Below are 25,398 nucleotides of genomic sequence, written 5' to 3'. Positions count from 1 at the left end.
AATGTCTGTAGTATGTGGTCAAGTCGGAACTGAGGATCAGATCCATAACTCATATCTTGAGGAAGAATGAAAATGGACAACTCAGATGCCTAGTTATGGTGAATATATAACTTTGATTTTCTTAGAGGAAATACCACTTTTAGTGAAAAAATAGATAAGCTACTATTTTTCGTAAAAGGGTAATTTCTGAGTGGAGGGGTTTCCCTAATGGGGAATTATCTTCCAGAAACAATTTTTTAGCCACCTCTTTTTATTAGGGGGTGCCCACCCAACATGTTGTAGAGGCAGCAGCCTGATCCTCGGTCCACACTTATTCTAAATATTGCAGTACAGCTTGTCCTTTACCCTTTAGAATCAGAACTGGGTTCGATTCTGCAGTCCTGCAGGGAGGGGATACAATCCCTTGCTCGATATCTGCTCTCCAGCTTCCCTTCCTGTAGCATAGGGAATCCTCCCAAGTAGTCATTACTGCAGCAGTGAAACACGTATTTAATACAGTTGTGTCCACTTACATAAATTTAGATTTTCAAGTGTCTTCACTATTGCAGTATCCTTTCCTTCACCTCGGTCATGGCTCTGGGTTGGAATGAGCTCCATCTATACCTCTTCTTGCCCTTTCTCCATTTAGATACCCCTTCAAGTCTCCGTCACTAACTTCCTGTAACAGTATGGTTGATTTGTGCTGTTGGCCTTGGAAAGTGGAGCTGTAGTCCTCTGAGAACAAGAAAGATCTGAGAAAATGACACCAGCGGATGACCCTTATACCCTGATGTTTTGTTTTGTTTTGGGGGGGGGGGGGCAGCATCTGCCAGGCCAAGAGAAGAATGCACATCTCTGGTAATGGGTGTGGTCATGGGCTTCCATGGCAGACGGTAGTAATAATTGCAACACTGAAGACATTCAAACATCTATATTTCTGGTAGACACAAATGTACTTGATTAAAAGAAAAATTTTTAGTTTATGCAAGTTTGGGAATGTATACAGATAGCTACACAGTTACATTTTTGCTTTTTGAAATTATACTCTTACAACTTTTTTCATCTTTTATTTGTTGGTGCTTTTCATTGTTTGTGCTGCTGCACAGGAATCGAGTTTGTATCTTTTTTTATATTGGCAGGTACAAAGGTGTACATGATGCCCCATGGAATGTTGAAGAGCAACCATCATCTTGTGGACATCATTGAGAGAGTTAAACCTGAAATCAGGATCCTTATAGAACGATGCAATACTGTGAGTCCCTTTTTACTGTTATCTTTGACATTCTATAACCTTTCTTTCCATCTTGCCCAACATATTTTTTCTCATACCTCTTGAACATAACTTGATTTGGTTACCAATTTAAAATAGTTGAAACAAAAAACACATTAGTTTGTTTTATGTTAACATACTGTAGTTCTGATGAATGTGGTGTTTATATCTAATGCAAGATGCAAGAAATTAACCAAAGCTCTATATTTGTTTGTGTTTTAAAACATAGCTGTTGACTCTCGTCTTTTTCCCTTCTGATGCCATTCCCTTTTGCCCTTGGCCTGACTTTTATTGCATGGTTGAATTTGGGCAGCAGAGTAAACTGCATAACATAAAGATGATGTCCTTCAAGGATGCATCTGCAGTCATCACATATGGGTTGTCCTGCCTCGGGCAGCCCTTCGGTCGGCCGGATTCCAAAGTCTGGGTCCGGCATCGGCTGAAGTCGCCTTTTCCCCGACGTCAGAGCGCCTGGGGTATAAAAGCGTCAGCTGACGCCACCTTCCTCAGTCTTTCTTGCCGCGTGGTGCCCGAAGCAGAAGCAAGTTCGCAAGTGCCGGTCGGCCAGCTCCTGTAATTCAGCTACCGAAGACTTCAAAAGCTAAGTACCCCGTTGGGGACTCTTTCTTGCCTCAGCCGATGTCAGATAAAACTAATAATTGCTTAACTTGTGGGAAACAAATACCTCATAAGGATTTCCACTCTTACTGCCTCCCCTGCCTAGGCCCAGACCACGACGTCTCGGCCTGTTCTGCCTGTGCTTCCTTCAACCGACGCAGTCTTAGACGTCGGGCGGAGTTTGCAGAGGAATTTTTTGGGGCTAGTTTTGCTTACAATATGCCGTCGGAGACTCCGACTTCCCATTTAATTAAAAAACGGAAGGACAAGGACCGATACACGCGGGCCGCGGTTTCGGCTGAAACCACGGCCAGGCCTACCGCAAGTGTCTCGGTCTTGGCTGAAACAGAGTCCTTGGTACTTCCATCCTCCGAAACCGCTCAACTGACAACCTCTGCCCTGGAGGCCCCTGCTGAGTCGGTTATTGAATTTCCTTCAGAAACTGGTGTTTTGGAAACTTCTGACACAATTCCTCTTGACAAAACTACACCAGCACATGGTGCAGCCAGGCCTCTTGCATCCATTTCCATAAAGGCATTCACCAGGGCTAAAGCTGCTAAACATACAAAAACTATGCCTCCCAGGGTTATTCCTCAGGGACCCACTACAGGTTCTCAGATTCTAAGTTTAGCAGAGGACCTAATTTCCTTAAGTAGGGGCTCACAGCCCCATCCGGACAGGGGCTCTCAAACTCCTCCAGACAAAAGGCCCAGGGTTGAGCCCTCTGATCCCCACTCCTCAGAGGAGGCCTCTGATGGCTCTGCTCTCTCGGACTACCAGGAGGAGGCCTTTTCAGCCTATGAGGATTCTGATGCAGAGGAATCTATCCCCTCTGCCTCCCCTCCTGAAGAACTTTCCTTCGGGGAGACCCTGCACACTATGAGAGAGCATTTCAAATGGCAGGGCCAGGAATTCTCTGATTCTAGGAAGAGATTAAGAACCTTTCTGCATTTACCTCAGCATAGACCTTTGGCTATTCCTCCTGTTTTGAATGTCATTAATGATGTGTACTCTGAGTCTAGCTTAACCCCTGACACTCTTCCTCCGGTCCCTGTCAAACCCGATAGGTACTACAGGGTCCCGGACTCGCATCACTTTCTTTACAAGGCCCACTCTGCTGATCCAGAAACTATTTCCCAGGGCCCTGAAGGGGTTGCAGCTACCACTGCTAAAAATCCATTACCCTCTGAAAGGGAGTTCAGGGCTTTAGAGAGATGGCGTAAAAAAGTGTATACTTCTGCTACTCTTTCTATGAGGGCATTAAATTGTCAATTGCATATGATACAGTACCAAGAGTATTTGTTAGATGAATTGCATAAGAAACTAAACTGTCTTCACCTGAACCCCTAGATCGCAAATCCCTTCAGGATCTGGTACATAACTCCCAGCAGGTTAGCAACCATTTCTTGCAGTGTGGTTATGATGCATTGGAAGCTTCATGTAGGTCAGCTATGACTGATGCAGTCATACGTAGGCATGCTTGGCTGAAGGAACAATCTCTGTCAGACCATGTTAAAGCTAAGCTTCTGGATGCTCCACTGGAGAAGCAAGGGTTATTTGGCTCCACTGCTCAGGAGGTCTTAAAGAAAGTTAAGGAAAAGGCAAAATCTGTACAAACAGTCAAAGATTTTCTACAAGTCCAACCGCCAAGATTCAGCAGAAATTGGCCTGCCAAGAATTGGTCCTTTCCGGACACAGAAAGATTTCAGAGAGGCAGGAACAGGCGTGCCAGAGGTAGAGGGCAAGCTAGAGGCTCCTACAGAGGACGTCAATGGCAGCCTCCCAACCAGAGAGGTAGTGCAGGACCTACAACTGCTGCACAAGGACAGACTCAATGACTTCACTTCGACTCCGCCAACCAGGGCTCAATTAGAAGCACCTTTGGGCGGAAAGCTTTCTTTATTCTCAGAAAATTGGCACAGTATTACAAGAGACAAATGGACACTGCAAATAATAGACAAAGGATACAGGTTCCATTTTCACACATTACCAAACAGAAAAGGCATGCCAGACCTGCCACCAAATCAAAGGGCAGAGGCTTTGAAACAAATCTCCAACTTAATGCAAATGAAAGCTATAGAAAAGGTTCCTATTTCAGAACAAGGCCAAGGATTTTATTCCAGACTATTCCTTGTTCCAAGAAAAGAAAAACAATGGAGGCCTATTCTCAACTTGTCCGCACTGAATACCTATCTCATTGTGCCAAAATTCAAAATGCTGACTCTACAGCAACTCCTTCCCATGCTGGGCAAGGGGTCTTGGCTGGTAACTCTGGACCTCAAGGAGGCATACCTGCATGTCCCTATCAGACAAAGTTGCAGAAGGCACCTCAGATTTCTTGCGGGTTCAGAGCATTATCAATTCTCAGCATTGCCCTTTGGCTTATCTACTGCGCCCAGAGTATTCACGAAATGACTGGCATCAGTAATTGCACACTGCAGACTTCAGGGGATTCAAATATACCCATATCTGGATGACTGCCTTATACAAGCGGACAGCCAACAAACTTTGGTAAAGCATTTGAATTATGCCATCCTCCTACTTCAGGCCTTGGGATATACAGTCAACATTCACAAATCAAGACGTGTTCCATCCCAAAATATAACTTTTCTGGGTGCGGATCTAGACACAACCACCCAAATGGCTTTTCTCACAGAAGAAAAACAGACAACTACCGGAATACTTCATGAACCTGACAAGACAAACTCAGCTGACTGCAAGGAAAATCCTGCAGGCCCTGGGTTACATGGCATCTTGCATTCTTCTGATTCCACAAGCAAGGCTGCATATGAGGAAACTACAATGATACCTAAGGAGTTTATGGACTCTGCACAGTCACAGCTTAGAAGCTTTGCTCCCACTCATTCCATGCCTCCAAAAGGAATTTCTGTGGTGGGCTCAAGCAAGCCAGTCAAACAGGGGTCTGCCCTTCAGCAAACCAATAGCCAGCCAAACCATTACAACGGACGCTTCAGACCACGGTTGGGGAGCACACATAGAGGGCAGATGTATTCAAGGACTATGGTCACAAAAGGAGCTATGCATGCACATAAACCAAAAGGAAATGCTGGCAGTGATACATGCAGTCGAGGCCTTCAAACTCTTTCTGCATCAAGGCCACCTGTTAATAAGGACAGACAACACCACAGTTATGTGGTACATAAACAAACAAGGAGGTACCCTTTCCTACCCTCTTTGCAGACTGGCAATGAATCTATGGGAACTCTCCCTGAAACTCAATATAGAGCTGCAATCACAGTTTGTGCCAGGAAAAGACAATATACTGGCGGATAGCCTAAGCAGAAATATCATGGATGCACACGAATGGATGCTGCACCCAGACATCTTCTTTCAGATAACACAATCATGGGGGAGGCCGGACATGGATCTTTTTTGCCTCACACCACAATCATCAGCTGAAGAAATTCTGCTCAAGGACATACCACCCACAAGCATGGAAAGTGGACGCCCTCTCATTCAGCTGGAGAACTTGAACAGTGTATGCATTTCCACCTCTTCCGTTAATGACCAAGGTCTTAGGGACAGAGCAGCCAAAAGTGATTCTGATAGCTCCGGACTGGCCAAGACAGCACTGGTACCCACTGTTAAAGAGCATGTCACGCACGAAACCGTGGCCTCTTCCTCAATGGCCACTTCTCCTGACACAGCACAATTACAAAACTCTGCATTCCAGCCTGAAAACCTTGCAACTAACAGCCTGGAGAATACCTTGACTTCTACCCAGGATAAGCTGTCCAAGAGAGTGAAGGATATCATCATGGAAGCTCGCCGGCCTTCCACAAGAAAGGCTTACTCAGCAAAATGGAAGAGATATCACACTTGGAGCACCACAAAGGGCCTAGATGCGACAGTGATGAACATGGCACATATCTTGGAATACTTGGCAGAAATGCTCCACAATGGCCTGTCTTACTCCTCCATTAAAATCCATGCTTCAGCAATTTCAGCAGAATACAATACTGATCCACCTGTCTTCTCTCATCCTCTCTTAAGGCAGTTTCTAAGAGGAATTAAAAACATCAATCCTCCAAGGAAACCACCAGTGCCTACATGGGACCTTAACTTCGTGTTGGAAAAACTAACACTGCCACCCTTTGAACCAGCAGCATCTTCGGAATTGCAGTTCCTGTCTTGGAAGACTGCTATCCTTCTAGCCATAACGTCAGCAAGAAGAGTATCTGAGTTACAGGCCCTCATGGCAGTACAACCATTTCTTATTTTTCAACAGGACCGAGTCTCATTGAGAACCAATCCTTCATTTATGCCAAAGGTGGTATCCAGGGTCTCATTGAACCAAGCTATTCACCTGCCTACCTTCTTTCCAAATCCACAAAACAAAGGGGAAAAACTTCTGCATTCCCTGGACATTCACAGGCAGTTGCGCTACTACTTGGACAGAACTAAAACTTACAGAAAAACTGACCAGCTGTTTGTAGCATATGCTGCTGGTGCACAAGGAAAAGCAATTTCCAAACAGACAATTTCAAAATGGATAAGGAATTGCATTCGATTTTGTTACTCCTTTCATGGAAAAACTGTGCCAGCTAACATTAGGCCTCATTCCACCAGAGCTACAGCCACCTCCACAGCCTTCTTAAGAGGGGTGGCTACCAAGCAAGGACATTTTAGAAGCTGCTACATGGAGCTCCGTGCATACATTTTCCAAGCATTACAATTTACCTTTATATTCCAGATCCAGAGCAGGCTTTGCTACAGCAGTCCTGCAGGGAATTTTAGCTACACCTTCTTTTACTTAGTTCCTACCACCCCCAGATTGGCTATGGTATTCTACCCATATGTGATGACTGCAGATGCATCCTTGAAGGACATAGTACAGTTTTGTACCTACCATAAATGTAGATGTCCGATAGGTATGCATCTGCAGTCAGGTTTTCCCTCCCTCCTTCCCCTCTGTGGTAATTTTTGGGTACTTAACCCCAGCTAGCTATGACAGGGATATCTGTTATGGTGTATCTGTTTGATACATACATATATATATATATATATATATATATATATATATATATATATTTATATATACTGCTGTGCATGTTTGGAATTTATTGCATTTCTCCAAATTTAGCCTTCCTTAGAGGGCACCTGGCATCTGGGGTAAGAAAAACTGAGGAAGATGGCGTCTGCTGACGCTTTTATACCCCAGGCGCTCTGACGGGGAAAGGGCGACTTCAGCCGGACCCAGACTTTGGAATCCGGCCGACCGAAGGGCTGCCTGAGGCAGGACAACCCATATGTGATGACTGCAGATGCATACCTATCGGACATCTACATTTATGGTAGGTACAAAACTGTACTTTCATCATATTGATCACTGCTGCAGTAGCCTTAGCTATGTGGGTAATATCCTGCCAAGGATATAGCAGCCACCCAGCTTCCAAAGCTTCAGGGTACCTTCCATATGTCCAAACTGTGAGGCAGCTCGAGCTGGGCGCCAAGCCTTGTAGAACTTTACTGCCACCAAAGTGTATGCTCTTCTGATGCTTTCAAGGGTCAGTGGTTGGCTTGTGCTGTTTTTTTGTTTGCTGGGCAGTTATTTTCCCTTTAGGGGAAAATAACTTCATTTAATAATTTTGCTTAGTATTGCACTTTCCTGGTCAAGAAAGTTATTTTATAGCCAGGAGTTTGTATTTGAATGGACTGTCGTGAGATTGTACTGTACTTTTAAACAAAGGCACTGTTTTTCTTGTCAATTTAAAAGTTGTTTAAAGTAACTGAATTTTTGCTCTGTGGAGAAATTATTTTTATTATTTTTGGGGCTGGCGAAGTATTTTAAAGTGCTTTTTACTGTTTGCCTTGGGGGTGGGATTTTAAAGACCTTTAATTTTTACTGCCATTTGCGCCCCCACCCGGAAAATAGGCACCATTTCCGCTGGACCGTGAAACTGTCAGTGCCACTGCCAGTCTTGCTTCCAGCCCCAAAAAGAAAAAGTTAAGCAAACAGTGATTCCACAGCAGGCTAGCAGTTTGCTTCATCCACAGGTGGGTGACTCTTCTGTGGTCATTTGTTGCACCTCAGACTACTCATCTTTTACCTAGAAACCTACAGCCACTGTGGACCAGGGGTTACGCATGGGCAAGGGAGAGCCACTCTTGTCAGACCTTGGAGTTGGGAACAGGGGAAGGCTTCCTTGTTTTGTCATAATGCTGTGCTCATCCATGGGGAAGCTGCTGCTGCCACTACTAACACTGTTGGACTTTTTTCCTCTTTAAAAAAAAAGGGGGGGGCAGAAAATGAAGCAGGTATCTACTCCTCAAACTTGCTCAGACTTTAGTAGAATACTGGCTTTTGCTCAGGGTTTAATTTAGGCTGTTGATTCCTCTTGAGGTATTTTTTTTTGTTAAAAGGAAGAGGGCTATTTCCTTTCCTGAAGAGACTCAAGATTCTGAATCTGGACGAGAGGATAAAGGGACAGATCTAGGGTTTTCTTAGTTTTCTGATTCAGACTCAGAGGAGAGGTCAGTTTTTGATCCTTCCTGTGAGGGGGTTCTGTTGCTCTGAGACTATTTCTGGAATATACCGGTGTTTTCTTTGGGAGAACTATGAAGTTTCTCAGTCCCTCAGAATATACTGTAAGGTGTTAGAGAAAGTATTCCAGAACCTACACCAATTCCTCCAGTTCCGTCTGCCTTGGAGTCTGTGTGTACGCGCGCGTCTGTGTGTAGACGCGCGCGTCTGTGTGTAGACGCGCGCGTCTGTGTGTAGACGCGCGCGTCTGTGTGTACGCGCGCGTCTGTGTGTACGCGCGCGTCTGTGTGTAGACGCGCGCGTCTGTGTGTAGACGCGCGCGTCTCTCTCTCTGTCTCTCTTTATGTGCATGTGTTACGTTACTGCCTGCAGATGTTCTTCGTGTTTCACTGTTGCAGTCATGACTGTAGGGTTCTCCCCTGCCAGCAGGCAGCCCTCGGTCGGCCATAATCCCAAAGTCTGGGTCCGGCGTCGGCTGTTCAGCCATGCTCCCTTATGTCAGAGCGCCAGGAGTACAAAGCTGACAGCCGATGCCATTTTCTCCAGTCTTTCTTGCCGTGCGGTGATAGCACTTTGCAAGTGCCGGTCGGCTGACTCCTGACAATTTTTTCTAAACGTACTTCAGTCCAAAGACTTTCTTCTCCTACTCAAGGCTAAGTACCCCGTTGGGGAAACTTTTTTCTTGCTCCAGTCCGATGTCAGAAAACGTTAATTGTATTTCATGTGGGAAGCAAATATCTCATACGGATTTTCATTCTTACTGTATTCCTTGCTTAGGCCCTGACCACGACATAGCTAGTTGTCAGTTTTGTGCTAGATTCAATCAACGTACTATTAAACGAAGGTACGATTTTGCATTTCATTACTTCAGTAGGCGTTTTAATTACAAAATGTCGTCTGATACGGTTCCTGCTACTGGAGTTCACAAACGACGCAAGGATAAAGACAGGCCTCCGAGGTCCAAATCAGACGATGTTGTACAAGCAGAGCCAGCTTTAGGTTCGGCCACCGTCAGTGAGGCGCTTTTGCAGCCCCTGTCGTCGGCCATTTCGGAACCAATGGCCGAAACGGACTCCCACGAGGAGCCATCTAGGCTTTTGAACATTTCTGTTGCAGGACCTTCGGACAATGCTCCTTCAGATGGGTCCGGAGCCGCTGTGCAGGTACCGGCTTCTGAAGGGGTTTTCAGGCCTACTCGGCTTCTAATAAAGGCAAAGCCAAAGGCAAAGACTCCTTCCAAATCAAAGACTGCAGCCCAGGCCTCTTCTGATCTGGCACCTAAGTCTCAGAAACAGTTACTCAAGATGGCTGAAGACTTACTTACTATGATTAGGGGTTCACATCCCCCTCCAGACAAAAGACCAAGGCAGGAAGTGTATTATGACTCCTCTGATCAGGCTTCTGTTTTTTCAGTTTCTTCTTCTGACCAGGAATATTCTTTCCCACCTTATGAGGATTCTGATGCTGAGGAATCCATTCATTCAGCTTCTACCCCCTGAGGATTTCTCTTTTGGGGAAACTTTGCATGAAATGAGGGAACATTTTCACTGGGAAGGACAGGAGTACTCGGAATCTAAGAAAAGACTTGGAGATTTTCTTCTTCCCCAACATAGACCCCTGGCTATTCCTCCTATTTTAGATATTGTGGATGATGCTTTTTCGGAGGCTAACTTAACTCCTGACTCTCTTCCTCCTGCTCCTGTTAAGCCAGACAGATATGGGGTTCCTTATTCCCACCAATTTTTATACAAGAATCCTACTGCTGATCCTAAAACCATTTCTCAGGGTCCTAAGGGTAGTTAAGGCCGCTTCTGCTAAAAACCCCATTCCCACTGAGAAGGATTCCAGATCTTTAGAAAGATGGGGCAAAAAAGTGTACACTTCTGCTACTTCATCTATTAGGGCTATAAACTGTCAGTTTCATATGCTGAAATACCAGCAATTTCTTCTGTCTGTTTTAAAACAAAGTTATCTTCCATTTCTGCCTGTGCAGATAAGGAATTACATGACTTAATGCATGCCACTGAACAAGTTGGGAAGCATGGTTTACGCTGTGGATTTGATGCCTTGGAGGCTTCTTGTAGGGCTGCTGCCTCTGGCACAGTCATTAGAAGGCATGTGTGGTTAAAGGAACAAAACTTGCCAGATCAAGTAAAAGCTAAATTATTGGATGCTCCTGTTCAGCATAATGTTTTGTTTGGATCTAAAGCTGAAGAGGTGATAACGAAGATGGAGGACAAGGCAAAAATCCATGCAAATGGTTAAAGATTTCTTACAAGTACAGCCACCCAGATTTAGTAGGAATTGGCCTACTAAAAGTTGGGTTTTTCCCAATTCTGATAGGCCTCAGAGGGGTAGATACAGACGCTCCAGAGGAAGGCCTCAAACGCAAGCCTCTTATAGACCAAGACAGTGGACTGCTTCCACCCCTAGGGGAGGAGAGGACAGGTCGCAAGCTCATAGAAAACAGACTCAATGACTCCCTCTGTTGGGCTGCAGGAACTTCTCACCTGGAAGCCCCTCTCGGAGGAAAACTTTCTCTTTTTCACCTAAACTGGACTCGTATATCCCAAGACAAGTGGGTTTTGGATGTGGTTTCAAGAGGTTACAAATTCCATTTTCATACCCGTCCAAGACCAAGCGGGTGGCCGGATCTTCCAAAAAAATCAATGGTTGGAGGCCTTAAACCAGGTGGAAGCTCTCTTGGCTATGAAAGCCATAGAACTGGTTCCACTTTCAGAGATGGGACAAGGTTTTTACTCAAGGCTCTTTCTAGTCCCCAGAAAGCAAAATTCATGGAGACCCATTCTGGATCTGTCAGTCTTGAACACTTTTCTCGAGATACCAAAATTCAAGATGCTTACTCTACAGCAGCTACTTCCAATGCTGACCAAAAATGCATGTATGGTAACTTTGGATTTAAAGGAGGCATATTTACACATTCCCATCAGGCAGGAATGCAGAAAATTCCTCAGGTTCAAGGCCGGATCAAAGCACTATCAATTCTCTGCGCTGCCCTTTGGATTGTCTACTGCCCCAGGGTCTTCACCAAATGCCTGGTTCCAGTAGTAGCTTATTGCAGACTCAAGGGAATTCATATTTACCCTTATCTGGACGACTGTCTTATTCAGGCAGGCAGCAAGGATGTCTTACTCCAGCATCTAGAATTTGTTCAGAATCTTTTCAAGTTCTTGGGATTCACTGTAAACATAAAGTCAGATTTGACACCCTCACAACAGATAACCTTTCTGGGTGCTCTTCTCAACACAACAACCCAGATGGCATTTCTGACATACGAAAAACAATTACAGCTGACTTCAACTTTCAAAACCTTGGCAACATTAACTCCGCTATCTGCAAGGAAATTCCTGCAGGTTTTGGGTTACATGGCCTCCTGCATCCTTCTCGTACCATATGCTAGACTACATATGAGGAAAATTCAGTGGTACCTAAAAAGTGTATGGTCTCAGCATTGCCACAGTTTAGACATACAGATTACCGTCCTGCCTTGTCTTCAGAAGGAATCCCTTTGGTGGTCCAAGGCATGTACTCTAAACAAAGGAAAACCCTTCAGTCTGCCTCCAGCCACTCAGATTCTAACCACGGACGCCTCAGATTATGCGTGGGGAGCCCATTTTCAGGGCAACTGTCTGCAGGGCCCTTGGACAAAGGATCAGAAGCTCATGCATATCAATTTAAAGGAAATGTTAGCCGTTCAGAAGGCTCTATTGGCCTTCAGGAATCTTCTACATCCAGGACAACTACTGATACGGACAGACAACACCACAGTTATGTGGTACATAAACAAGCAAGGGGGGATCTCATTCCTATCCCCTTTGCAGACTAGCCATGAATCTATGGAACACAGCTCTAGCTTGCAAACTGGACCTTCAAGCTCAGTTTTTACCAGGAAAGCAAAACTTCCTGGCAGACAGTCTGAGCAGAAACCTGTCGGACCCACACGAATGGATGCTGGACACCAAAATATTCAAGATGATTACAGCAGTCTGGGGATGTCCTCACATAGATCTCTTTGCATCCCACCTCAATCATCAACTACAGATTTTTTGCACCAGGACATTCCACGAACTAGCTTGGAAAGTAGATGCACTATCATTCAGTTGGAGAAACCTCTCGGGGTATGCCTTTCTACCTCTACCTCTTCTTCCACGGGTGTTATTAAAGATCAAACAGGACAAGCCCAAGATGATAATCTTACTGGCCCCAAATTGGCCTCGGCAGTTTTGGTACCCAAAACTGAGAAACCTTTGTCTGGAGCCCTCTTGGGTTTTGCCACAGACTCCGAGCCTTCTGTCCCAACTCCAGGGTCAGGTTCTGCACTCCCATATCAAAACTCTCAGTCTGGCGGCATGGTTAATCCAGGGTCTATGATTCATTCTCTCCTACCCAAGCAGGTTATGGATGTCATTTTTGAAGCCCAGACGTCCTAGCACTAGAAAATCTTATGCAGGAAAATGGAAAAGGTTTTGCTCCTGGATGCAGGCTCAGGATTCAGATCCTCTTATTCCTAACATTCCTCTGATTTTACTTTACCTGACAGATATCTTACATAAGGGTCTCTCTTTTTCTTCCATAAAGATACATGCCTCTGCTATTTCTGCTCATTATAATACAGACCCTCCAATCTTTTCCCACCAGCTCATGAGACTTTCTCAGAGGAGCTAAGAACTTAAGGCCCCCTAGATCTCCACCCATTCCTGCTTGGGATCCCAACTATGTTTTTGAAAAACTCACCTTACCTCCTTTTGAGCCTGCTGCCACATCTGACATCAAGTTTTTATCTTGGAAGACAGCCATCCTGTTAGCTCTGACCTCTGCCAGGAGAGTTTCGGAGTTGCAAGCTCTTATGGCTGTGGAACCTTATATTATTTTTCATCAAGACAGGGTGTCTTTAAGGACTAATCCTACTTTCATGCCTAAGGTGGTTTCCAAAGTGGCTCTAAATCAAACTATTCACTTGCCAACTTTTTTCCCCACCCCTCAAAATAAGGGGGAAAGGATCTTGCATTCCTTGAATGTACACAGACAACTACGTTTTTACCTGGACAGGACCAAGGACATCAGGAAATCAGAGCAATTGTTTGTTTCTTATGCTTCTAGTTCCCAAGGTAAAGCCATTTCAAAACGGACCATTTCTAAATGGATTGCTCATGGAATCAGATTTTGCTATTCACATCATGGAAAGCAAATCCCAGGGAGTATAAGGTCTCACTCTACCAGAGCTGCTGCCACTTCAGCTGCCTTCCTCAGGGGAGTTCCTACCAAAGACATTTTGGAAGCTGCAACTTGAGTTCAGTGCATACTTTTTCCAAGCACTACAATAATCCTCTCTACTCTAAGTCTAGGGCAGGCTTTGCTTCTGCAGTCTTGCAGGGCCTTTTAGCCGCCCCCTCTACTTTATGACCACCTCCCTTTTATTCTGCTTTGGGATTCAACCCTACAGTCATGACTGCAACAGTGAAACACGAAGAACATAGTACAGTTGTGTACACTTACCATAAATGTAGATGTTCAAGTGTCTTCACTGTTGCAGTCTGGGTTGCCCTCCCTCCTGTCCCCTCTTATTTTTTCCTTTGTGTGGTTCCCTTCTTCACCCTTTTTCTGAGGTGTATTTGCAAAGGGTATGGAATCTTACTCATTTTGGAACACCTGACATCTGGGGCAAGAAAAACTGGAGAAAATGGCGTCTGCTGTCAGCTTTGTACTCCTGGCGCTCTGACGTCAGGGAGCATGGCTGAACAGCCGATGCTGGGCCCAGACTTTGGGATTCTGGCCGAACGAGGGCTGCCTGCCGGCAGGGGAGAACCCTACAGTCACGACTGCAACAGTGAAGACACTCTAACATCTACATTTATGGTAAGTGTACACAACTGTACTTTTTCCTGACAGTTGACCACTGCTCCTAAAAAGGCATATAGGATGGATAAAGTTCCTCAGTTGTTTTTATACACTCTTTCCAAACCTGACCCTATATAGATGTAGTTAATTCTGCTGCTGCTAAACATTTTAATTCCAATCCCGCTGTTTCTGATGAGGATGGGAAGTTTGTTGATGAGTATGGGGGGGTGTATTCTCCTTCAACTTTGATTTAAAGAATTTTAAACTGTCGGGCTCTATATGTTAAGGTTTGTCCTGACAAAATTGTGAAAGCAGGTGCAATGTTTTGTCTACAGTTTCTTGTGAGGAAAATCTGCATCAAGTCCATTATTTTTTTCTGTTCAAGTCATTACTCATTGTATACAGTGTGCACAACTCTCTTGATACTACTTCAAGGACTGTGGCCATCAGTTCTGTTTTGAGGAGGTTTGCATGGCTGCATTTTCAAATCCTCTCGCATGTTAAAAATGAGATTTTAAATTTTCCTTTGCACAGAGATTTAGTTTTTGGCTTCTTTGCTACAGAGATGATCTAAAAGTGATGAAAGGGGTAAGCTAATACAGGGAATATGTAAGATTATTCAGCCCCCATATTCCAAGGGATTCTCTAACTTCTTATCCAGTTTTGGTAAGAAACAAAATAAACAGCTTCAACAATTGCAGGTAGACAGGCTTTTAAGAAGAAATGTAAAGTGGCACCAAATTGAATTCTGGAAATCTCAAAACTAATGACAGTCCAGTATGTCAGAATGAATCTCTAAAAGAGTTTGTTCCCCCCTCCCACCCTAGCACCCCCTTTTGTCTTTCAGAAAGTCTGAATTTCCATTTTTCTGTTTGGCAACAGATAGTTTCAGACAAGTGGATTCTGAAGATTGTTTGAGGTTTCAAATGTCAAGGGGAAAAAATTCCTCCTTTCCAGGGGTTAATTCCTCATCGACCAGACCATCTTATTTTCACTTGTTTTTCATCATATGCTATCCCAGGGAGTAATAGAACCAGTTCTTCCTTCCCTGGTTGGAAGGGTTTTATTTAAGGATGTCTTTAGTGCCAAAGAAAGAAAATGTTTGGAACAAGTTCTGGATCTTTCTTTCCTAAACCTGTTTGTGTTCAGATTCAGAATGATGTCACTTGCCAACTTTTGTTACCTCTTCTTCCTCAGTCAAGCTTCCTGGTTAACACTAGGTTTGAAAAATGCTCATCACATCCATATTCATCCCGATTTCAGACATTTCTTAAGTTTTTTTTGTCTGGATCTCCTTATCAGTTCCATGCCTTATCCTTTGGTCCATCTAGCCACTGCACCAAGTCTGTTCACAATATGTCTAGCTCTATTTGTAGCTCATTGCAGGCTACAGAGTATCCACATTTTTCCATATTTGGGCAACTTGCTTATCTTTGAGATTCTCTTTCAAAGTGTCAGGAATCTCTCTTGGGTAAGAGATCTCTTACACAAGCTGGGATTCCAGCAGAGCATTCAGAAATCTTTTTGACTCCTAACAGCATTGTTTCTGTGATGCCAACTAGACACCACAGTTTAAAGAGCTTTTCTTCCACAGGAAAAAAGTTTTATTTATAGGGGTTTTCACTTGGACTTCGAGCACAGTGAGGGAATGCCACGTGATTTTGGGTCGAATGCCACGTGATTTTGGGTCTCATGACATCTGTGATTCTCATGATACCCCTGACAAGGCTCCACATAAGAAAGGTAATGCGGTATCTAAAGTCTGTTTGCCCCAGCACAAATACCCTTTGGCTTTTCAAATCTCAGTATTTGGGTTTGTCAGAAGAGAGATTTTTGGTGGAGACAATGGATGTTAGCAAGTCCAGGTTGCCCCCTTCTGTCTCCCTCTTCCAAAGCAGTTAGTCACCACAGACTTCCTCGTACTTTGCATAGGGAGCAGTTTCAGGAGGGATAAAAGTGCAAGGGGTGTGGGACACCAAGGACAGATGCAAATACACAAATGTCAAGGAGATGCTTGCCCTGATCAAGGCACACTACTCTCTGAATCATCATTGGTTCCAGGGATCTCTTAAAGTGATTACAGATAATACCACAGTCATACGCAGTATATCGGCAAGCAAGGGGGGAACCAGGTTGTACCCCATCTGCAGACTAGCAGCGTTAGCTTGAGATATAGCTACACAGCACAGTCTCACTCTACAGGCATTCTACATTCCATCACAGCGAAACTGAGTGGCAGACAAGCTGAGCCCTCATGAATGGAAACTAGATAGGGGTTTTCCAAATTTGATCCATCTGTGGGAATTCCTCAACCAGATCTTTTTGTGCCTGTCCGAACAATCAGTTGGCAAGATTCAGCTCCAGCACTTTATGCATGAAGGCCTAGAAGACAGGTGCCTTTTATTTTCCTTGACAGGAATGTTCCTCTATGCTTTTCCAACCTGGATGATAGGGTCTTAATTCTTTTTAGATACACCTTTACTGAGGACATACAGCAGGTACTAATGGAGGCAAGCAACCCTGCTTTTAGAAAATCCTATTACATTGTTTGTATTACTATCCTGTTGGCTGTTCTACTCCTCTATCAAGGTTCATGTATCATCTATTTCAACATGTCTGCCCATGGATCCTCCTTTCAGAGCAGTCTCATATCAGAATGTTTTTAAAAGGGGTTTTTCATAAGTGGCTTCCAAGAAAACCAGTGGGCCCCTCCTTGGAATCTTAATTTGTTAGAGAAGCTGACAGTTGCTCCATTTGAACCAGGTAACCTGGCTGACTTGAGGTTCTTAACATGGAAAACAGTTGTACTTACTGCTGTAATCTCTGCTAGAATAGTATCCGAGTTGCAAGCTGTTATGAGGAGTCAACCCTACCAATTTTCCACAAGGACAGGGTTTCTTTGAGAACTAATTCCTATGCCTAAAGTAGTATTAGTTTACTTTACGACACTGTCCATCTCCCCATTTTCTTTCCTGAACACAAGTAATGGAGAAAGGGATACTCCGTATCTTGGGTGTCCATAGACAACTTGGGTACTATCTTGACAGAATAAGTCTTTCAGATCTTTGAATCAGTTTGTATCTTTTGAAGGTACGAAGGGGCAGCCTGTGTCAAAACAGACCATTTCAAAATGGTTGGCTAAGGCTATTACCCTTTGATCTGATGCTGTCATTTTTATTCATTCATCACCGAATGGGTCTCTGATCTGACTCTGCTGCTTTTCTTCCAAACTCTTGAATCAGACTCGAGCTACTCCCCTTACCTATACTTCCCCTTACTACTGTAATGCCTCAAATCCTGTTTGCCGCTCTAAGGGTTTGGACATGGGTCACACTTTCTTGAGCTGTGGATTGTTACACAGGTTGTTCATGAATAAAAATAGATGTTTTTCTTTTTCTGTTATGTTTTTCTTCTGTACAGTTTCCTCCCTTTACTCTTTGACTATTTTCGCTTTTCTTTCTACTCATTTTTGGGTGTCTGCTTTTTACCATTGTTGGTAACCATTTTACTATTGCTTTTTGTACCTGCCTTTTAGAGGGAGTTAAATTATTATTGTTGGTAATTTTTCTTACTGTTTTCTCTACCTGTTATCCTTAGATTTTTTTTCCTCCTCTCCTGTGTATTTTTAACATGGCTGAAAGGCCAACAGGATTTAAGAAATGTGCTTCCTGTGAGCATAAGCTACCCAATTCTGATGCCCACAGGTAGTACATTTATTGTTTAGGCCAAAGTTGTCTGGATTCTCCTTGTCATATTTGTGCAGGGTTCAATTCCAGGGCTATTAGCGATAGGCGCAACTAATTTGTGTTAAAGGGCCTGCTTACACCTTTGGCTCCTCCTCCTGCTTCTGTTTTAGGGGCTTCTTTGGAGCACAGGAAATGCTCATCTGCCCGGTCTCCTAAATCTGCTGCGGGGCATTAGAGCCGCCTGCTGCACTTCCCAAGTGCTCTGATCTGACAGCTTTTTTACTACAGCGTCAGTCACCCTTTTTATAGGAAACTCCCAGGAAGTTCTTGTCCATGTCCAGTGTTATCTTCTATCAGGCCCTGCTGAAATTGTCCGAAGCAGATGTGGATAGGGTGATGAAATTTCTCAGATTCAGATGGGCATCCTATTATCTTCTGTTGGATCAGTGAGCCTCCAATCTGTTTCCCTTCCCATCGTTTCTCCTATTCTGATCCAACCAGTGATTTCAGAGCCATTGGATCCGAGATCCCTGGGAGTCTTAAGCATTGTATCTGAAGATAGCTTCTTCTTCGACTCAGACTGTGTGCTTTACCAGTTTGGCACCAACCCCGCCTTGAGCAGGATGAGTGTCTGAGATTAAGCTTCTGTGCTAGATCTGGGAGGATGCCTTTGACTCGAACTCTGAGCCATTGCTTCCCCTCGGAGGCTTGGGGCTGGCCAGCTTGTGTCTTACTCCTCCCTTGGAGCAGATATCTGGGCAGGGTCGGAGCTCAACAACACTGGGATTTATGGCTCTGGTGAGGTTGGTTACAGCTTCTTCTGGTCCCTCTGCCTTTGAGGTGGTGGAGGGGTTGTTTTCCTATCCAAGAACTCTTTCATGTCTTACTACTTTGGATCCTAACCCCATCCCCCCTTCAGATTCAGCTTCTGAGCCTCATCTACATATTCCTCCGGGACAGCAGACCCATATGGGTTTCCAGGCAGTTCCAATTCAGGAACATCCTGTTTCTTCTGACACCTCTCCTGATCTTCCCCAGAAGAGATTGTGTAAGAGGAGGCACTCTGATTCCCCCTAGGAATCTCCAAGTAAAGGCATCGATTTTTATGAAGGGGAAGGGTTTCCTGGTCAACAATAGATGATGTCTCCTTTGGAGACATTCTAAACATACTTCAAAAAGGAAAAAAGGTGGTCAGTCCTCAGTCTGGCCCATCTGTGTCATGCGATTACCTCACCCCCACCCCACTCCTTCCTGGTGGTTGACCTTATAGAGCTTGTCTCCTGCTGGGCTTGGAAGGAGCTGAATACTGTAGAATCAATCCCCTGTCATATAGACAAGGTCCTAGAGCCACCGAAAGAGTTTTGGGGGTAAGGGAATCCCTGTAGATTCCACTGTTGTCGCAGCAACCACATAAAAGGAGCTGGCTGAACAGAGCTTCACTATCCATTCTCTTTGTAGAATCCAGGGAGTTGGACAAGTTTGGAAAGTGTGTTTAAGCTTCAGCAACATTTTCTTTACAGTTGCTTAATTACTTGCCACACTTTACTAGACTACCGAAAAACTTGATTAAGGAACTCTCTACGTTTAGCCCTGGAACAATGTCGGGAGAGGAACAGGAGGTTTTTTTTCCTTACAACTGGCCACCCTTCAATCTATATCTAATGCATCCATGAGGTTACTCTCTCATATACCTTGAAGGTTCCTCACGTGCTGCAGGTTCAGGCATAGCCTTAGGGAGATGTGTTTGGATGCTCTTGTGTGATTTTGTGGAGTCCTTGGTCTTCTTTAATCAATGTTCCTTTTGATGTCTCTTCTTTGTTTGGCCCCACTGTTAGACGCACTTTCCCGTAGTGAGCAAGACTTTAAAGACTTTGTTTGCCATGAGAATCCGTTTTTCTGCCTTGCAAAAATTATTTTCTAGGACTCTGTGCAGTGGTAAAAAGATATGGTTCCAAAAATCTCAAGGACCTTTTCAGGACACATGAGGGGAAATTTCTCCCATGGATCGAGGGGGAAATTCCAGTGAAAGACGCCATCTTCACAGCAGAGAGGGTCAGCAAAACCAAGGGTTCAGAGATTCCTTTTTGGATAGGCCCTTTCGGCTCTCCTGAGTGGTTGCCCGACTGTTCTTCTCTGGAGGCAGTCTGGGGTTGGGCACTTGTCTTTGCACCCAAATGCTTGGGCAGCCATCACAAAAGATTCTTGGGTACAAAAGGTCATGTCCAGAGGGTATTTCATTCCCTTTTTACATATTCCCCCACTCAAACGGAAATTTCTCCCCGTGTTCCACCCAAACAATGGGAGTTAGCAGCTCTGCAAGTTCAAAAGCTGCTAGACAAGAGAGTCGCAGCCTGTAATACTAAGAATGACACTCAAGATATTCCATAAAAAACTTCGACTTTTTTCAGAACTAATGAACTTATAAAAAACACATTATAAAATATCACAGAAACAGTTGCATTAAAATTATTTTACAGCCTTGCTAAAACTAAGCATTAAAATATTTCGGTCTTAAAATAGAATTAATCAACACAGAATCATTCATCCCTTGATGGCATGTAGCATTAAATTTTAGTTGCCAGTCTAAATCGCTTTTGTTTTAGATGTTCCATGATATAGCCTCTTACATCCTAAGATTCCGGGAATGAAAGTACTTAACTACATAAGTAAAAGTTCTTTCATGGAATATTTCTAGTGTTGTTGTTAGTACTACAGGTTGTGTACCGATCAGTTTATTTTTTCCTGTGGTGTTACCAGTTTGTATTGTGGAGACAGTCATCCAAGAGGTCCCACCAGGCCAAAGAAGATCCAGAGTTTATTCTGGGTTCTTCGTGCCAAAGAAAAAAGGGGACCCATGGCCTGTTTTGGATCAGTTTGCAAAGAACTCCAACATGTCCTTCTATTCTGTGTTGCAGTATTCTTTACATATGGGGTTGTATTTAGCCAATCGATCCGATGTCTGGCCTGTATACAAAAGCTTATTGCCACTGTCAGTACGTGGGACGTCGCACAAAGGCACTGAGTGTGTCGGCCATAAAAGGGATGTCTGCACATAACATTCTCAGAACTATTTCACCACCATTCAGAAGGGTTGACTCTTAAGTTCGGACTGTTGTCTGATATTGTTGGGTTTGCCTTCCAGTTTCAGGTACATACCCCGTGGGGTATTTTTATTGCTACTGCCTCTCTTTGTTCATGTCATCCAGGAAGAGCAACTGTAGGTGTGGAAGGCAAATTCCACATAAGGATAGTCACAAGATTTGCTTGATCTTTTGAGGGGCTACTCATGACCACCGCTCCTGTTCTTTCTGTCAAGCCTTTAAGACCAAGACATTGCATAGTTGTCTGTCGGCCTTAAGTCATTACTTAGAAAGTCAGAGACTTAAATGTCTGGCTAGGAATGAGATGAAGGATTTAATGGAGTCCTTCGGCTGAGCCAGCTTTGAAGAAGGTTAGCAAAGTTAAGCTCGAATCCTCTTCTGTTGCACCTCCTCCCTCTGACATACCCTTGAGGTTAGTGAAAACCCGGCAGTGTGTTCGGAGGTAGGGTCCGCTTCTTCTGCAGGTACCTCAGCGGAAGCCGTAAGGGTGCGAATCCTAGCACATTCGAGGCCATGCGGACATCCGGTTCGGACGACTTGGGGGAACCACAGTTTGTTATTCTGGAGGACTCTGGAAGCACTCCTGTCCCTCCTTCTAAATAAGTTTCCGATGCAAGGCCTATGTCCAGGCATTCTCCTCAACAAGAGAAGTATGTTAAGAAGAAGCAGAAGACTAAACATTCTACTGTTCCTTTCACCCCTCCATTGGACTGGGATGCTTTCTCGCACAGTCTCATTAAAGCCGTGATGGCTTTGAGGCCTTCAGCTTCTTCTTCTGCTATTCCCTTGCTTGCTTTTTCTCCATCTCTAGTGTTGGCATCTGGGTATCGGGTGTCTCCTTCAGTGCAGGCTGCTGAGTATTAGATTCCTGATTGCGAGACTGAGGATTCTTCATCGGATGAAGATTCCTGGGCATACTCCACCCAGATTCCTTCTCTGGAATATGCCCGCCCAGTGGACTCCAGTGGGGAGATTCCCCCATAGAAGAGCTGTCCTTTGGGGAAACTGTTAATAAGATGAGGAAATTCTTTAAATGGGATTCTTATTAAATTTCTGAGAAGCAAAAAAGATGATCTGAAGTAGGAGATTCATTTGTCAGCAACCTGTGGGTATGGATCCGATATCGGATCCGAACCGGCATGGTTTAGCCAGCTATGGATCCGAGCTCCTAGCTCCTCCCCTCACCCATAATGCCCTGCTCTCCCTATATGACCTCAGATCTAGTTTGCCATGCATGGTGAGAGCTGGATTTTCTTGAGCGCCTGAGCTAAGTGATATTTTTCTTGTTAAAAATAGATTTTGATAGTTTAAATTTTTAAAAACTGTGTGAAAGTTTTAGGTTCCCTATATAATTTATCTTTTTTGGGCTTAACTTACTTACCTTTTGTTACCCTCCCCTCGCTGGTGCGTAGTAGTGTGTGCGAGTTGTCTTTGGGGCCTTGCGTGAGTGTGTAATTTTCAGTACTTTACTTTTTTTTGTTAAAAAAAAAAAAAAAAGTATGTCTGAGGCCCCAAAGCCTATTTTCTCTAAATGCTCCGAGTGTGGCCATAAGCTTTCCCCTGCTGATGGCCACACTTGGTGCGTTCGATGCCTTGGGGTTGAACACCTCACTTCTGGGTGTTCAATCTGTGCAGGGTTCAACCCCAGGTCATTGAAGGAGCGGAGGTCGAAGCTGGTCTTGGCGGGACTCTTGCCCCCGGACTCTGCTTCGGCCCCTGCCCCATTGGTAGTTACTGCTACGGCAGTTCCTGCCTTGCCTGCTCCCCCTCCTCCTCCCGGGATTCAAACTCCCTCTACGGGTTCGGAGGAGAGGGAAGCCAGGAAGAAGGGCCGGAGGGAGAAGCACCACAAGCGGCGGGCCGGGTCCTCTGTCTCGGCCCCGCCGGCTAGGCGGGCTTCTCCTCCGGCCTTTCTGGCTGCTGGCTCTCCTCCTCCTCGGCTCCGGTCTCCTTGTTTTTCACCGGGGCCTGAGGATGAGGAGGCCCGACCTCCTTCGAGGCAATCGAGGCAGCACTCAAGGCCTACCTCGGTCGCCTCGTCGAGGTCTACCTACAGCCTCTCCGATGCTGATCTGGACCGGATGATGCGAAGGTTCATCCAGGCCCAGATGCAGATGGGAGTGCTCCTGCCCCCCCCGGGGGGGGGGGAGCTCGACCCCATTTTTCAAGCCCATAGCTCCTTCTCCGGCCTGCTACCCGGTTTCGGAGTGCTCTGAGCCGGGCAGACTCGGAGCCGGGGGTGGGTCGGCGCCGACAGTACTGGGTACTTCGGGTCCGACCCTGCCCTCGAGTTTGTCGGATCTGACCTCTCGGATCCTTGGCCCGAGCTTCAGATCCGAGGGACTCAGTGTGCCTTCGGCGCCGTCCCTGTCGGAGCGCACTGTTCCCTCTGATCTGAGGGGCTCAGCGCCAGCTCCGATCCACTTATCGGATCCGAGGGTGAGCCGACTTTCGGATCCTATAGTCGAGGCTGGCTCCCCCTCTGCTTTTGATGTAGTGGAGAGGGCTCTGTTGAGGGCATCCGAACCCCCAGACCTTGCTTCGGCTCCGTCCCGCACTCCATCTGCTCTGGGCCAGGCTTCCGTCACCCGGCCACTGGGACAGCCAACGTCACTGCCCCAAGCAGTTCCCTTGGATCTGGACATTGCTGGCGAGGGCTCCTCGGACAGCCCCCCCGAGGAAGCACCTCGCAAGCATACGTGTAAGAGGAGGCACATAGACTCTCCCGAGTCTTTAACTGAAGACACTGACTTGGAGGAAGGGGAAGGCTCCCCAAGATCACCCCCTGAGGATGTCTCCTTTGGAGACATCATGGAAATGTTACGGATAAGAGGTGGGTCGTCTGCCCCAAAGTCTTCCTCGGACAAGTCCGTGTTCTTGGAGGCATTTGAAGCGGGCCCGTCTACCTCTTGGGTGTCCCCTCCTGCCGACCCCCTGGTGGATCTTATTACCACCAGGGCGTGGAAGGAACCGGACACCGTGGAGCCAATCCCCAAGAGGCCTGACAGGATCCTTAGCCCCCCTGTTGACCGTGCCCACTGGAGTAAGGGTCCCCCGGTAGATGCCATGTTGTCGGCTGCAGCCACTAAGAGGGAACTCGCCCAGGAGAGTCCCTCAGTCCATCCCCCGAGCAAGGAGTCTCGGATGATGGACCGTTTGGGGAAGCGAATGTTTAGTTCAGCGACCTTCTCAGTGAGGGCGCTCAACTATTTGGCACATGTCCTTAGGATGCAGCGCAATCTTATCAAGGAATACGCTGCATCCCCCCCCCCCCCGAGTCCATGTCTGAGGAGGACAAACTTTTGCACTCCACCCGTATGGCCACTCTTCGTTCCGTGTCCAACACCTCTATGCGGTTACTTTCCCACGCTACCGAGGGAGCCGCTAGAGCTGCAGGAGTGGGCCTAGTCACAAGACACCAGGCCTGGCTCTGCCACTGCGATTTTACGGAGCCCTTCAAGGCGTCATTCGCGAACGCCCCCTTTGACGGTTCTGCCCTTTTTGGCAAGACGGTTCACGACACCTTGGTTCAGAGCGAGAAGGACGGGAAGACGCTGTCTGAGTCTGCTTCTCTGTGCCCCAGAGGTCCTACTCTAGGAACCAAAAGGGCCAGAAGAAGATGTGGTTCCGGAAGTCGCAGCAATCCCAACCCGCTCCGGACAACCAGTCCTTCCGCGGCAGAGGAGGACAGGGAGGATGCCATCCTCGGGGCAGAGGGGCTCCCAGGAACTTTGGGTCCAGGGAACCTTTCTCTGAACGGCCCACGCAGCAACCCTGATGGGTTGCCCGACTGCTCCACTCTGGAGGCAGTCGGGGGACGTTTTTCGGAGCACCTAGCGGCATGGGAGTCCATTACATCAGACCGCTGGGTTCTCCAGATTATATACAGAGGTTACAAAATCCCCTTTCTTCATGTCTCAAAATTAAAAATCCTCCCCGATGTTCCACCCGATCAGAGGGAGGCCGCTTCAGCAGAAATTGGCCATCTGCTGAGAAAGAGCCATCCAGCCCGTCCCCCCAGACCAGATCGGATCAGGGTTCTACTCCAGGTTCTTTTTAGTGCCAAAAAAGACGGGGGACCTAAGGCCCATTCTGGACCTGTCTCTATTGAACCTGGCAGTTCCCAAAGAGAAGTTCCGGATGGTCACTCTGCAATCCATCCTCCCCCTCCTAGGGGAGAATCACTGGATGTGCTCTTTAGATCTCAAGGATGCGTACTACCACATTCTAATGGACAGATGGTCCAGGAGGTTTCTTCGCTTCCGGCTGGGAGCCAGTCACTACCAGTTCGGGGTCCTTCCCTTTGGTCTCACCACAGCCCCCAGGGTGTTCACCAAAGTATTAGCAGTGGTTGCGGCCCACCTGAGGATTCAGGGGGTA

At 45.9% G+C, this 25,398-nt stretch overlaps 1 protein-coding gene across 1 annotated transcript in view; it reads left to right on the top strand.

The window, feature by feature from the left end:
• The window catches only part of PSME3 (proteasome activator subunit 3), a 425,070-nt gene that overhangs the window by 213,066 nt on the left and 186,606 nt on the right, over window positions 1-25,398 (top strand). The window contains exon 2 of the mRNA XM_044054678.1: window positions 1,119-1,231. Coding sequence (XP_043910613.1) covers window positions 1,133-1,231 — 99 coding nt within the window. The 5' untranslated portion in view covers window positions 1,119-1,132. The remainder of the gene's footprint in view (window positions 1-1,118; window positions 1,232-25,398) is intronic.

Source organism: Protopterus annectens, chromosome 13.part0, assembly GCF_019279795.1.
Source record: "Protopterus annectens isolate FY-2018-M chromosome 13.part0, PAN1.0, whole genome shotgun sequence".
Lineage (NCBI taxonomy): Eukaryota > Metazoa > Chordata > Ceratodontiformes > Protopteridae > Protopterus > Protopterus annectens.
The sequence above is the reverse complement of the archived record's forward strand: the minus strand, read 5'-3'. Positions and strand labels throughout refer to the sequence as shown.